At 40.1% G+C, this 15,910-nt stretch overlaps 1 protein-coding gene across 6 annotated transcripts in view; it reads right to left on the minus strand.

Annotated features, from left to right (window-relative positions):
• ANKRD42 (ankyrin repeat domain 42) overlaps positions 1–15,910 on the minus strand; it is a 187,395-nt gene that overhangs the window by 49,007 nt on the left and 122,478 nt on the right. For 2 of the 6 annotated variants that reach the window (XM_017948814.3, XM_031653074.1), the window contains one exon: positions 1,595–2,013. The exons of 3 other annotated variants lie outside the window; for them this stretch is intronic. In XM_017948814.3, coding sequence (XP_017804303.2) covers positions 1,977–2,013 — 37 coding nt within the window. In that variant the 3' untranslated portion in view covers positions 1,595–1,976. Of the gene's footprint in view, positions 1–1,593; positions 2,014–15,910 lie in introns of those variants that run through there. One more of the 6 variants, XM_031653072.1, reaches the window with a different exon arrangement.

Consider the following 15,910-nt stretch of genomic DNA (forward strand, 5'->3'; position numbering starts at 1 on the left):
GCTGCTGTCTCCCTCCTGTTTAAAGCACAGCCTGGAGAGTCTGACCTTGCAGCTGCCCAGGTTTCTGGTGCTAATTCACAGTCCCTAAGAAAATCAGCACCCTAGGGCACATTAATCATTCTCTTTCACAGAGATAAAATATTTTCTCTACTGATCCTGGACACGGAGCTTGCCTAGAAATGATCTGCATTCTAAGGTGACTCCTTTTAATCTTCTTGTCTCATGGAAATGTTCCAGGGTTCTGCCTGCATCCTGGCACTTCTCCTCATCATTTACCATGGTACTATGGTATTCAGAGATCTCAGAAGTTATGTAATTTAACCCCAAATCTGTACATAGAAAGAAACTGAGGCTCAGAGAGGGGATAAGGCATGACCAAGAGGCAGAGCAGTCAGAAGCAGACTCAAGTCCCGATACTTGTCCAGCTGCCTGTCCCACTAGACAAAGGGCAATCATGCATTGCCAGTACTGCCAATACCACACATTAGAAACCAGCTACTATTAAGAGACTAGGCTTCAAGGATCTTTCTTTCTTTCTTTCTTTCTTTTTTTTTTTTTCTGAGACGGAGTTTTGCTCTGTCACCCAGGCTGGAGTGCAATGGCACAATCTCGGCTCACTGCAAGCTCCGCCTCTCAGGCTCACACCATTCTCCTGCCTCAGCCTCCTGAGTGGCTGGGACTACAGGTGCCCACCACCCCACCTGGCTAATTTCTTTTTGTATTTTTAGTAGAGACAGGGTTTCACTGTGTTAGCCAGGATGCTCTAGATCTCCTGACCTCATGATCCACCTGCCTCGGCCTCCCAAAGTGCTGGGATTACAGGTGTGAGCCACCGTGCCCGGCCAAGGATCTCTTTCTTACATGCTATGTGATCCTAAGCAGGTCACTTCTCCTCGCTCCTCAAATGATGGTCCCCAGACCAGCAGCCTCAACAGCACCTAGGAGCTTGTTGGAACTGCAGAATCTCAAGCCCTACCCCAGACCTGCTTTTAACAAGACCCCCAGATTGTATAAGTTGGAGGAGCGCTGACTTAAATTATCTGAACTTCTATTTCTTCATCTGTTAAAGGGGATAATAGTGTCTGCCTTATGAGTTTGTTCCCAAAAAATTGACAATAAGGTAACTTGCAAGCAGTAAGATGCCTTTATTTGAAAGCTCAGAAAATTTTTTTCAAGGAAGTTTAAAACTCAGACACATAGCAATAGTAAAAATCTCTGTATATTGCTTCAATTTAATTCAAATATCTTATAACTTAAGATAATGAATAAAGCAGAAGCTAGAAACTAATTCAAATTATGAGGCAATATATAGTTGTTGGCTCTTGGGTGAGACTGCCTGAGTTTGTGATTATTATTTTTTTTTTTTTTGACGGAGTCTCGCTCTGTCACCCAGGCTGGAGTGCAGTGGCGTGATCTCGGCTCACTGCAACCTCTGCCTCCTGGGTTCAAGCGATTCTCCTGCCTCAGCCTCCTGAGTAGCTGGGATTACAGGTGTGTGGCACCATGCCCAGCTAATTTTTGTATTTTTAGTAGAGACGAGGTTTCACCACATTGGTCAGGCTGGTCTTGAACTCCTGACCTCATGATCCGCCTCAGCCTCCCAAAGTGCTGGGATTACAGGTGTGAGCCACTGTGCCCAGCCTGTTCATTTACTAGAAAGATAAGCTTGAGCAAGCTTTTACCTTTACCAACCTCTGTTTCTACACCTGTAAACTGAAGCTAATAATGCATCATGTGGTGGTAATGCATCATCTCAGGGAGATAATCAGTAAAGTACTTAGCACAGGGCCTGGCACATAGTATACATTCCCACCATCATTGTAATCTTCATCATCATCATCGACAATCATGTCGATGTTACTCAACAACTGCAACTTGGGAAGGTTTCCACATAGGAAATTTGGGGAAGGCTTCCTCATCAAGAAACCATTCCACTTGGGACGTCTTCTTGATGAGAGACAGGACAGGAACTTCTTCTAATGTGAATAATCAACTGCAGCCTTCATTTCCTTCCTGTGAAGACATGTTTTTGAGTGGTAAGTAAATGCAGCTTTCTCCTATTTAAGCCAGACTTCTTTAACTCCTTACTAGTTCCCTTTAGCCTATTAAGTAAAATTTTATTTTTGTCATAGCTTTTTGTAGGGAAGAGTTCAAGATACTTACACATAGCCTGACAAATATCCTTTTCTCCTTCTTCAACTGCACACACATAATGGCATTTCAGCAACTGAACAGTTATGTTTAGTTTACAATTACTAACTAGATTTTGACCAAGTTTTCATGCAATCTGCAATGTGAATTCTCCATGAGGGCTTTGCAGAATACTAGGATTCTAATTCCCTAACTTATGCCCCTGCCCCCAAAATTACACTAATTGAGCTGCCTCTATCTTTCATATCAGAATAGGTTCCAAAAAAGGAGATTCAACTCAGCTCACATTTTAGTGTAAGCACTATATTAGCTCAGTGCAATCCTTAGGAATAAAGCCTAGAGACCTTTGATAACTTAGTAAACGACATCTGAGTGACCTTGGTAACTTGCCCAAAGTCACACAATTGGTCAGAAAAGATGACACCCAGGTCTTAAAACATACTAAAGTTGCAGAGTGCAGTGTCTCCCAATTCCAAACACCATGTTTGTTCTTCCCAGTGTTTAACCTAACCTCTCCTACTTTGGTCTATGCCTATCTATCCACTCTTACTTTGCCACTGACATAGCACTAAAGATTTCTAAGTCCAACCCCATTGGTCTCAGAGTTCACTACCTTTGACTGAGAGGAGGTGAACCAAGGTGTGGTATGTTCATTCCCTTAAGAGCTGGGGTAAAGAAAGGGGCATCCTGTGAATTGTGAGGATCCTGACATGATAATCTAGGTATCTGTCTCCGAGCAACAGAGAGCACAGGGAGTAATTATAGGCTCTTGCTTTTGTACTGCACTCAACAATTTTCAAAGCACATCCACATCCTGTTGAGCCTCCCAACCATCCCATGAGGAGGGCAGAGCAGGAATTATGATTAATGAGGCTCAGAAAAGGCTAAATGATTTTTCCAAAGTCACAAAGCTAGTGAGCAGTCAGGCTGGGACCAGAGCCTAAGCCAGGGCTTTCTCTCACACACATTGGAAAAGAAAGCTCAGGATGGATCATCCCTTAAGCTATTATTAGAAATTCTCTGATCATCAGCTGATGCTTTAATGGGGCTGAGCTAGTGGTCAGCTGTGAATAAGAATGGTACACAAATCTACCACCATGAGAAAGCTTGGGGAGGGGTAGGATAGAGAAAAGGAGAGAAGAGGAGGGTTCCAAGGACAAACATCTTAAACTCCAATCCACCCTTTTATCAAAGACTAGATCTGACAGTGCCAAACCAACCCCTTTGCAAGCTTTTTCTCCCTCGGTTCCTAGACTAGGTGCTCCTGGGAAACAAGAGCTTTGCATCTCCAATGGTCAGTGCCTTGCTGGGCACAGGGCAAAGTCTCATATAGATTTGATGAATGGATAAATGAATGAATCACTATGTGTCCACACTAACTCCAGGTTTTGTCTTTCACAAGGATTCTTACACGCACCTCTGGTTCCACCCCTCCCCAACCCTGCATCATCTCCAATGTCTGACCCAGGTCAGTGTCAGGGCTCCAAATCCAGAAAAGAATTATAGTCTAATAAAGGTCTGAGCACAAGCCCCTGTCATCCTGAGACAGCAGTTTTCAGTTGAGACAATCCAAGCAATTCTATTGCTCATTCCCTTCAGGCATATCAGATTGACATTTCTCCTAGCAGGGGGATTTCTTGTTTCAAAACAAAACAAAATCAATACAGTTTTATTAGCCATCCAATGTAATAAACTTGCCACAGATGACAGCTTCTAGGTCCAAATCTGACCAATCCAAGATGAGTCTGAGATACCAAAGGAATATACCCAAATAGTCTCCAGTTCCCCTGCCCTCCCCTCTCTCTCCTGAGCACCATCAGCCTGATCTTGTTCTTTATCACGTCTGCCTGACCTTCTGCACAGTCTCTTAATCACTCTCCAGGGCTCCAGGCTCTCTGCTCTCCAGTCTTTCTTCCATCTCCTCTGAATTTTTTCCTCCTCTCTATGGCATTTGAGGTCCTTCCTAATGTGACCTACCTCTCCTGACTGATTTCTCTCCACTCCTCCCAATCATGCTACAGATCAACAGAAGCATTCCCCAGAAAGCACATGAATTCCCTATCAGGAATTCTCAGCAGGAGAACTCCTCATTTGTCAAGGCCCACTTATTCTGGGAAACCTCCTTCAAAGGCCCCTAAAAAGGAAGTTACTCTCTTTTCCATGATCTGTTAGTATTTTATTCATATCTAATACCTGGCACATTATCATAATTTTGGTTTACAGGCATACTTCATTTAATTGCACTTTGCTTTACTAAACTTTACAGATACTGTGTGTTTTTTAACAAATTAAAGGTTTATGGCAGCCCATGTTGAGCAAGTCTATCAGTGCCATTTTTTTCTGACAGCATATGTTTACTATGTGTCTGTGTCATATTTTGGTAATTCTCACAATATTTCAAACTTTGTCATTATTATTGTGTCTGTCATGATGATCTGTGATAAGTGATCTTTGATGCTACTATTGTAATTGTTTTGGGGTGCTATGAATTGAACCAATATAAGACAGCAAACTTAGTTGATAAATGTTGTGTGTGTTCTAACTGCTCCAATGACCAGCCATTCCTCCAACTCTTTCCCTCTCCTTGGGCCTCCCTATTCCCTGAGAAATAACAATATTAAAATTAGGCTAATGAACATCCCCACAATGACCTCTAGTGTTCAAGTGGAAGGAAAAGTAGCATTTCTCTCACTTTAAATCAAAAGCTAGGAATGATTAAGCTTAGTGAGGAAGGCATGTTGGAAGTCAAGATAAGTGGAAAGCCAAGCCTCTTACACCAGTTAGCTGAGTTGTGAAAGCAAAGGAAAAGTTCTTGAAGGAAATTAAAAGTGCTGCTCCAGTGAATACACAAATGATGAGAAAGCAAAACAACCTTATCACTGATATGAAGAAAATTTTAGTGATCTGGATAGAAAATCAAACCAGCCACAACATTCCCTTAAGCCAAAGCCTCATCCAGTACAAGGCCCTAACTCTCTTCAGTTCTATGAGGGCTGAGAAAGGTGAGGAAACTGCTAGCAGAGGTTGGTTCATGAGGTTAAAGGAAAGGAGTTGTCTCCAGAACATAAATGCACAAGGTGAAGTAGCAAGTTCTGATGTAGAAGCTATGAAAATTTATCAAGAAGATCTAGCTAAGATCATTGATAACAGTGGCCACACTAAATGACAGATTTTCAATACAGATAAAATAGCCTTCTGTTGGAAGAAGATGCCATTTGGGACTTTGATAGCTAGAGAAGTCATTGTCTGGCTTCAAAGCTTCAAAGGACAGACTGACTCACAGAGGCTAATGCAGCTAGTGATTTTAAGTTGAAGCCAGTGCTCATTTACCATTCTGAAAATCCTAGGACCCTTAAGAATGATGTAAAATCTACTCTGCCTGTGCTCTAGAAATGAAAAACAAAGGCTGGATGACAGCACATCTGTTTACAGCATAGTTTACTGAATATTTTAAGCCCATTGTTGAGACCTACTGCTCAGAAAAAAAATATTTCTTTCAAAATATTACTGCAGGCCAAGCATGGTGGCTCACACCTGTAATTCCAGCACTTTGGGAGGCCAAGGCAGGTGGATCAGTTGAGGTAAGGTGTTCAAGACCAGCCTGGCCAACATGATGAAATCCCGTCTCTACTGAAAATACGAAAAAAAAATTAGCCCGGTGTGATGGTGCATGCCTGTAACCCCAGCTACTAGGAGGCCGTGGCGTGAGAATCACTTGAACCTGGGAGGTGGAGGTTGCAGTGAGCTGAGATCGCATCACTGCATGCCAGCCTGGGTGAAAGAGCGAGACTCCATCTCAAAAATATATATGTATTACTTCTCACTGACAATGCACCTGGCCACTCAAGAGCTCTGATGGAGATACACAAGGAGATTAATGCTGTCTTTATGCCTGCTAACATAACACTCATTCTGCAACCCATGAATCAAGGAGCCATTTCCATTTTCAAGTCTTATTGTTCCAGAAATATATCTCCTAATGCCAAAGCTGCCATAGATAGTGTATTCCTCTGATGGACTGGAGCAAAGTAAATTGAAAACCTTGTAGAAAGTTTTCACCACTCTAGAACATTAAGAACATTAAGAACATTCATGATTCATGGCAGGAAGTAAAAATATCATTAACTGGAGTTTGGAAGAAGTTGGTTCCAATCTTCATGGATGACTTTGAAGTGTTAAGCGGAGCTCAGGTTGGACTCAGTGGCTCATGCCTGTAATCCCAGCACTTTGTGGGGTGAATCACTTGAGCCCAGGAGTTCAAGATCAACCCGGGAAACATGGCAAAACTCCATCTCTATAAAAAATACAAAAATTAGCTGGACATGGTGGCACATGCCTGTAGTCCCAGCTACTGAAGAGGCTAAGGTGGGAGGATTGCTTGAGCTCAGGAGGCAGAAGTTGCAGTGAGCCATGATCGTGCCACTGCACTCCAGCCTGGATGACAGAGTAAGACTGTCTCAAAAAGAACTGGAGAGATGTGACTAAATTGCGGCAATCTCATGATAAAACTTGAATGGATGAGGAGTTGGAGTTGCTTCTTATGGATGAACAAAGAAAGTGGTTTCTTGAGATGGAATCTACTTCTGGTGAAGATGCTGTGAATATTGTTGAAACAACAATATTAATAAAGCAATAGAAAGCTTTGAGAGAATTGATTTCAGTTCTGAAAAAAGTTCTACTGTGGTTAAAATGGTACCAGACAGCATCATGCGCTACAAAGAAATCTTTCCGTGAAAGGAAGGCTCAATTGATGTGGCAAACGTATTTTATTTTACTTTATTTTATTTTATTATTTTATGGTAGGATCTAACTCTGCCACCCAGGCTGCAGTGCAGTGGCACAACCTTGAATTCCTGGGCTCAAGCAATCCTTTCACCCTACCCTCCTTAGTAGATGGTAGTATAGGCATGCACCACCACACTCAGCTAATTTTTTTTTTTTATTTTCTGTAGACACAGGGTCTCACTATGTTGTCCAAGCTGGTCTTAAACTGCTGGCCTCAAAAGATTCTCCCACCTCAGCCTCCCAAAGTGCTGGGATTTACAGGTATGAGGCAATATACCCAGCCTGTTGTCTTATTTTAAGAAATTGCCACAACCACTCTAACCTCCAGCAACCACCACTCTGATCAATCAGCTGCCACCAAAATTGAGATAAGACCCACCAACAGTAAAAACATTACAAGTAGCTGAGGGTTCAGATATCATCAGCATTTTTTAGTAAATAAAGTACTTCTAAATTAAGGCATGTACTTTTTTGTAGATATAATGCTTCATGCACTTAATAGAGTTTATAGGGTAAGCATAACTTCTATATGAACTGGGAAACCAAAACATTCTTGTTAATCCCTTTATTGCGATATTCACTTTATTGTGTTAGTCTGGAACTGAACCACATTATTTCTGAGCTATGCCTGTACTTGTCTCTTCCCCTACTCATAAACTCCTCTAAGGAGAGAAGTTGTCTCCAGAACATAAAAGTACAAGATGAAGGAGCAAGTTCAGGTGTAGAAGCTGCAGCAATTTATCCAGATGATCTACGATTATTGATAATGGTAGCCACACAAAACAACAAATTTTCCATGTAGATTAAATAGCCTTCTGTTGGAAGAAGGTGCCACACAGAACTTTCATAGCTAGAGAAGAGAGTACAAAGCTTAACTTCAAAGCTTCATAGGACAGACTGTAGGCTAGGTTTGGAGTGTTATTCAACCTTCAGACATTCTCGAACACCCCATGCCTACCATAGTATCTGTACCGTGCACACAAAGTGTGTTGGGCTAGACTAAAAGAGGTTACCGAAGATTGTCAAAATGTCAGGTAATTCACATGTTGCATACTGGTAAGAGCTCTTGAAAGTTAAAGAACACCTACCTAAGAGTATGTAAATTATTAAAACATTTTAGAGGGCAATATAGCAATACATTCCAACATTTTAAATATGCAAACTCTTTGACTCAGCCATTCCATTTCTAGTGCATTCTTACATACATGCACTAAGAAATATCTACAAGGATGTGCAGTACAGCTTTGTTTTGTTTATAATAACAAAAAAAGAATACAAAGTATCCATTAATAGGAATACCAGTTAAATATATAATGTTATGCTTATACCACGTAATATTATTGAGTTATTAAGAATGAAATAGAATTATAGGTGCAAACTTGGGAAAATGTCCAAGATATAATGATAAGTGAGAAAATTAAGCTCCAACACAATGGAAAGAAAGTGCACCAATCCATTAACAATATTATCTTCAGGGTAAGGAATTAGAGAATAATTTTATTCTGAACTCTATATATTTTCATACCTTTTTATTTCTAAGGAAGCAATACATTTATAATAAAAAAATGCATTTTCTTAAAAAGTAGAAGCCCACCCTCCACTCCATCCCCAGATTCCCTTTTGGATGCAGTGGAAGATAAGCACTGGGCTGTTCATGGGCTGGAAAAGCTAGAATCTGCTTTTCTCCAGGTGCTCCATGAGAGAGGCACAGCTCTGATGGCCGCTCCCTCCCAGCTGCCAATCACGCCCTCTCTTCCTCTGATGATTCTACTGTGGGATGGGGGGAGAGCACAGAACAGGATAGGCAGGAGAGGGGCAGGTAGGTGGGAGAGCTCTAACATCAAAAACTGCCTCTGCCTGTCTTTCCCCTCAAGTCTGACTTGTCAAGCCCAAAATTAGAAGAGAAATGAACTGTAGCTAAATCAGCTAACTGAACCAAGAAACAGCCCTCCACCTTCACTTCCAGTGGCATCGATCCAGTGATCCTGGACAGTGGCCCCCAGCAGTAGAGAGTTCTGCAGACACACAGGCTGACCTGCCCAAGTACTACCTGTAGAAGGCAGATGGGAACACAACTACTTGAAAAGGAAAGGACAGAAACAATTGAATGAATTCCATGATTGGGAAATTGCCTAATCTAATTTTTCTCTTTGGATGAGTGTCCTTTGTCTCTGTTTCAAATGGTGGAAAGGGGCACCAGAGTGAGGCTGCTGCCAGCTTTCTTTAATGACATGCCGGGACCTAGGCCTGGTATTACCAATATTCCAGAATCTAAGGAAAGGGCATTATGCCAGATGAGCCTCTCCCTCCCTCCCACTGTGTAAGCTTTAGAATCTGAACTGGACTGAGAGGGCCTGAAGATTACACTTCTGGTAAATAAAAATAATTCTAATATTATATTATTAGCTCTAGTAATGCTATTATTAGTTAGGTAATAGCTCAATAAATACCACCTTCTTACTCTGTGTCAAATACTGTGCCAGGTGCTTTGTATGCATTATCTCACTTTAAAACAGTCCTATGATAAGTACGATTATTATTCCACTTTTAAAAATGAGAACACTAATGCTCTATAACTTTCACAACATCACTCAACTAGTAAGAAGCAACACTAAGACTGGTTTAGTTCTGTTCTTAACCATGAAACTGTGGTGGTTTGCACAGTAAAATCTTGGCATTCATGAGGAATACATCAAAATGAAACCAAAATACCCTACTAAGAAAACAAACTTACCTCCCTCTTAAAATTTTGTAAAACTGCAAGGAAAGATATTTTGAAAAAAATAATAAACCAATTAACATGAGAGGCATTGGGTATATTGGGTAAATACCCAGACACTAGAGTCAGACTACCTAGGTTCAAATCTCAGCTCTCTACCATCTACCAGCTATGTGACCTTAGCAAACCATTTAACCCTCTGAGCCTCAGTTTCTTCATTTTTAAAATGGGTTGTTTTGGCCAGGCATGGTGGCTCACACCCGTAATCTCAGCACTTTGGGAGGCTGAGGCGGGCAGATCACTTGAGGTCAGGAGATCATGACCAGCCTGGCCAACATGGTGAAACCCCGTCTGTACTAAAAATACAAAAGTTAGCTGGGCGTGGTGGCACACACCTGTATAATCCCAGCTACTCAGAGGCTGAGGCAGAGGTTGCAGTGAGCTGAGATTGCAACACTGCACTGCATCCTGGGCAACAGAGTGAGACTCAATCTCAAAAAAATAAGGATTGTTTTGAGGGTTAGAAGAGTTCATATAGTAAGTGTATTTGTTTCCTATTGCTTCTATAACAAATTACCACAAACTTATTGGCTTAAAACAACACTAATTTATTACCTTACAGTTCTGGAAGTCAGAAGTCCCAAATGGGTCTTACTGGGCTAAAGTCAAGGTCTGTGTTTCTTCTGCAGGTTCTAGGGGAGAACTGATTTCTTTGCCCTTTCCGGTTTTTATAAACCACTTGCAGTCTGTCTTCAAAGCCAGAATCTTCACATCACTCTGACCTCTGCTTTCCCTGCACATTCCTTTTTCCGACTCTGACTCTCCTGCATCCCTCTTTGCCTCATAGATATCCTCGGGTCCACGTGGATAATCCAAGGTAATCTCCTCATCTCAAGAGCCTTCATTTGCTCACATCTGCAAAATCCCTTTTACTATGTAAGGTAACATAGTCATAGGTCCCAAGGATTAGGATTAGGATGTAGATATCTTTGGAGTCATTATTCTACCTGTCATAGCTAGATATATATAGAGATAGAGATATATATAGATATATACGTACTAGTAGCAATACTAAAAATGTAAAAGATTACCCATAACCAAATCAGAACTTTTAGGGAATTCCTGAAAGATTAAAACAACAACAACAACAAAAACAAGTGCGATCATATTGACAATATAATCATAGCTCAAAATACAATGAGAAGATTACTAGGGATAGTTCCAGAGAAGCACCAAGCTTGGAGTCAAAATATATAAGGGATAGAAAGGACCCTGCTCAATTAAAGCACTTCAGTAGCAGTATTTGAGTCTGTGGGTCCTGCCGCACCCGCTGCTTCTTCTAAGAGGTAGACGCAGAGTTTTCCCGATAAGGGTGAGTTGTGTGGCATGATGGTCTAGACAGATGGGGAGCCCCACACTCAGCACACAAGCTACCAGCACAAGCCTATTAGCAGCACCTCTTGCCTCTCCCCTGCCACAGTCACAAAAGCAGAAAACATAATCAGCATTCAAAGACTTTAACAGTGACAAGGTATCAGAAAAAAAAAAACACTACAGCCCCAAATGTATTTATTAGAAAATAAAATAGAAACTAGATGGAGGAAGAACAACAGTAATTAAACCCATGAAAAGTAAAAAACAGAAATTTTAAAAGTTTTTAAAAAGCAGAAAAAGTTAAGCTGATTAACAAAAATCAAAAGCGAATCCTTGAGAGAACTAATAAAATAACAAATCTCTAATGAGTCTAATCAAGAAAAATAAGACATCAAAGCTAGTGTTAACACAAACATAGGGTGATAACTATAGATATGGGGAAGATTAAAATTAGAAGAATACCTTTTCGAATAGATTTGAAAATCTACATGAAAGGGACTGTTCTGCTAAAAAACATAAATAATCAAAAATGACTCAAGAAAAGGTATGATTCCTGAATAGACCACATATAACCAGAGAAAATACTAAAAGTCCCAAAATATCCCTTTTCAAAAGACACCACATCCAAACAGTTTTGCCAGGGAATTCTACCAAACCTTTAAAGGAATAAATAAAATGCAATAATGACAACAAAGAGCTATAAAATATAAAGAAATAAGCTTATGAATAATATAAACAATAATAGTATAAAATATTAATATGAAATAATACCATGAAAATAAAACTTATTGAATGACATACAGTAAGGTTAGTCACACTATATACTGAATTGGAAGGCTCAATAATATCAAAACGTCTATTCTCCCCAGTCTGTAAATGCAGTTCGCAATCTTAAGTTCATTTCCAAGGGTAACTCCAGCTGGATTTTTAATGGAATTTGAAAAGAATACGGAGTATAAAATGTTATTTACCTATTGGCAAAATTATTATAATTCTGGAGAATCCAATTACAGTATTATTATTATTAAGGACCTAGAATGTAGAAATGACAGTTTCTAATAAGTTGTTTTAAAAGCCAAAAAGCATTTAAGTGTCTTACTAACTTTTGCATTCCCCAAACTTATCATGATATTTAGCCCTGAGCAGATGCTCACCAACTGTTTATTCAATAAATGAGTGATGTATTTAATTAGTTGAGCCTTTCCACTTTAATGCCTTAAATTGTCAATTAACTAGAAAGTTCAAATCAATTCACTTATGTTGAGTTAATAACAGGGCTAAGAATGTGTTGGGTTTTGGTGGACACAAGGATGTAATGTGTTGTACTTAATGTAATTCAAAATCTAGTGACATAACTACCTTTTAATTAGACAAATTAAATAAAGTTAATTTTCATTAATATAAAAAAGAAAAGAATACAGAATACAAAGATCTTTCAAGTCTGTAAGTTACAAATATCATCTTTGCTTATAATTTTCTTTAGAAAACTTCTATTTTCCAGCTAAAATAATCACTTCTCTATTGCCTCTTGATTTTCATAAGCAGTAATAACAACTGGTTTTCTTTTAACTATATTCTGCAAAAAGACTACATTTATGATATTTATGAGATTAACATATTTAATATTGATTATATTATTTGCATGATATTTATTACATGCCTCACCCTCTGCATGAATGTATAAGGCATCTATTATCTCACGTAATTCGTGCAATCCTGTGTTAAGATATCTTCCATTTTAAGAGGTACCATTGCCAAACACGGTGGCTCACACCTGTAACTCAAGCACTCTGGGCGGCTGAGGCAGATGAGTTCAAGATCAGCCTCACCATTTAGAGATGAAATCCCGTCTCTAAAAAAATACAAAAAATAAGCCAGGTGTGGTGGCACATGCCTGTATTCCCAGCTGCTCGAGAGGCAGAGATGGGAGAATTGCTTGAGCCCCAGTAGTCGAGGCTGCAACAAACCATCATCATGCCACTGCGCTCCAGCTCGGGTGACAGAGCCAGAAATATCATTTATTTATGTACCACCAAGAAAGAAACATCCTTGTCATCTTGTCATTTAATCTACACATATCAATTTTACAGTTGATAAAACTAAAACAAAATGCATCTTGGAATCAATGAAGGATGGTAATATCCCTGTGGTAAAAGTAAGAAAATGGAAGCTTGTTCAGGGATTGAAGTAACTTCTCCCTGTTTCTTCTGTGCTCTAGCTTGGAATTGTCCTGCATGGATTGCATTTCTCCTCCCATCCCTGCTACACACCTAAGAGACAGGTGGCGTTTTTTCATTTGTTTTCAATCAAGCATGTCCGTAAAAATTACACCACACTTTTCCTACTAGAAGCATCCCTACCTGAACAACTCCAGAAAGGTCATGACTGCCTGGGGGATTAGGGTTCCTTGTGTTTAAAGGTATTCTAATGTTTCATATGACCTGAAGACAGGACCTCACTCAAATAGTATATTTTATGTACTAACTAAGGCTTTTCTTTTTATGTCAAATATCCCAGTGTGTAGGAGAGGATGACCTGAAAAGAAAAGTAGCCTTCTCTGGTAGAAAGAGCATTTAATAAGGATCCAGAGGCCTCATTCTAGGCCTGATCCTTGGTCCACAGAAGTGGTGAGAAACTATGAAAAACAGCAGCTGCACACCCCCTGCATGCCCTCCTTCATCCACTCAACTTGGAATTGATCCTCCAGGCCCTGTGCTTCAACCCTCATGTTATAATGAGAAAACTGAGGCCCTGATGGAGCAAGTGATCATCCTCTTCACATAGTCCATGGGAAGAGCATGGGCTTTAAGGTCCATCGCAGGCCAGGGATAAGCTCCGATTCATTTACTGGCTATTTATGTGAACTTAACCTCTCTGGAAAAGGGTATAATAATTGTTCCCTTAAATGATGAGAAGTAATGAATATCTGGCACATGGCCTGGCATAAAGAACATGATCAATACAAATCACTTATTATTTTTACTGCCTACGACTTCCCATCATTTACCCCAGTTATGCCTTCTCGAACTGTGCAGAGTAAGTTTGATTTCTCTTTAATACAGCAGCGCAACCTGGTATGATGGCTCATGCCTGTAATCCCAGCACTTTGCGAGGACAATATGGGAGGATCACTTGCACTCAGGAGTTTGAGACCAGCTTGGGCAGCATAGTGAGTTCCCGTTTCTACAAAAAATAAAAAATAAATAAATAGCCTGTAGTGCCAGCTACTCAGGAGGTTGAGGTGGGAGGATTGCTCGAGCCTGGGAGGTCTGGGCTGCAGTGGGCCGAGACTGTGCCACTGCACTCCAGCCTGAGTGATAGAGTAAGACCCAGAAAAAACAAAAACAAAAACAAAACAAAAATATTACAGAAGCCCTTCAAATAGTTTAAGAACACAGTCCTGTCCCCCTAGGCTTATATAGACTAAACTACACAGTCCCTTCAATCCTATTTTGTGTTATGTGATTTTTCGACACCTCAAGGACCCAGCTACCCTCATGGAAAATTCCATTTGAAAATGTCCCTTTAGAATGATACATACCACTGATGGTCAATATAGATAGAAAAAAACTGACAGATCCCCAAAAAATATTCAGAGCCTAAAAAAGAGGAAGAATTATTAATACTATCTCTCTGTTTTAGAAGTGGGGAAACATTCTATACCATACATTACATTAAAAAGAAAAAAAATCAGGCCAGGTGTGGTGGCTCACGCCTTTAATCCAAGCACTTTGGGAGGCTAAGGCAGGAAGATCACTTGAGGTCAGAAGTTCGAGACCAACCTGGCCAACATGGTGAAACCCCGTCTCTACTAAAACTACAAAAAAAATTAGCCAAGCATGGTGGCACGCGCCTGTAATCCCAGCTACTCAGGGGGCTGAGGCAGGAGAATGGCTGAAACAGCCAAGATCACGCCACTGCACTTCAGCCTGGGAGACAGAGCAAGACTCTGTCTCAAAAAAAAAAAAAAAATTAAGAGCCCCAATTATATGGTTTGGCTTTGTGTCTCCACCCAAATCTCACCTCAAATTGTAATCCCCATGTGTCGAAGGAGGGACTTGGTGGGTGATTGGATCATGAGGGTGGATTTCTCCCTTGCTGTTCTCATGATAGTGAATGAGTTCTCATGAGATCTTGTTGTTTGATAAGGTCTGGTGCTTCCCCTTCTCTCTCTCTCTCTCCTGCCTCCATGACTGTAAGTTTCCTGAGGCCTCCCCAGCCATGCAAATCTGTGAGTCAATTAAGCCTCTTTTGTTCATAAATTACCCAGCCTCAGGTAGCATCTTTATAACAGTGTGAGAATGGACTAATACACTAAATGTTAACTAGAAAAAGGATATGAACCCAAAATTCAAACAAGAGGAATTACAACTAGTGAAAAGTTAGAGAAATAATTAACCTCAATAATCAAAGAAATGAAGACTTAACATGATTATGAGATGCCATTCTATATGTCAAATTAGGAAAAAAAGGGGTTTTACAATGAGTACACATGAACATACAGAGTAGAATAATAAACATTGGAGACTTCAAAAGGTAGGAGGATAGGAGGAGGGTGAGAAAAATTACCTGTTGAGTATAATGTTCTATACTAAAAGCTCAGACTTCACCACAATGCAATATATGCATGTAAGAAACCTGCACTTGCACCCCCTAAATATATAACAATTAAAAAATTAAAATGAAGAGAGTTTTGTCATGATAATATTCAGTGTGGGTGAGGGTATAAGACACTGATGCATTTGAAAATACAAACAGCAGGATAAATTTATACCACCTAATTGGAAAACAATTTGGCAAAATATATAAAGAGCAATCATACGTGTTTTTTGTTTGTGTGAAACAGTCTCACTCTGTCACCCAGGCTAGAGTGCAGTGGCA

Source organism: Papio anubis, chromosome 12 (genome assembly GCF_008728515.1).
Source record: "Papio anubis isolate 15944 chromosome 12, Panubis1.0, whole genome shotgun sequence".
NCBI lineage: Eukaryota > Metazoa > Chordata > Mammalia > Primates > Cercopithecidae > Papio > Papio anubis.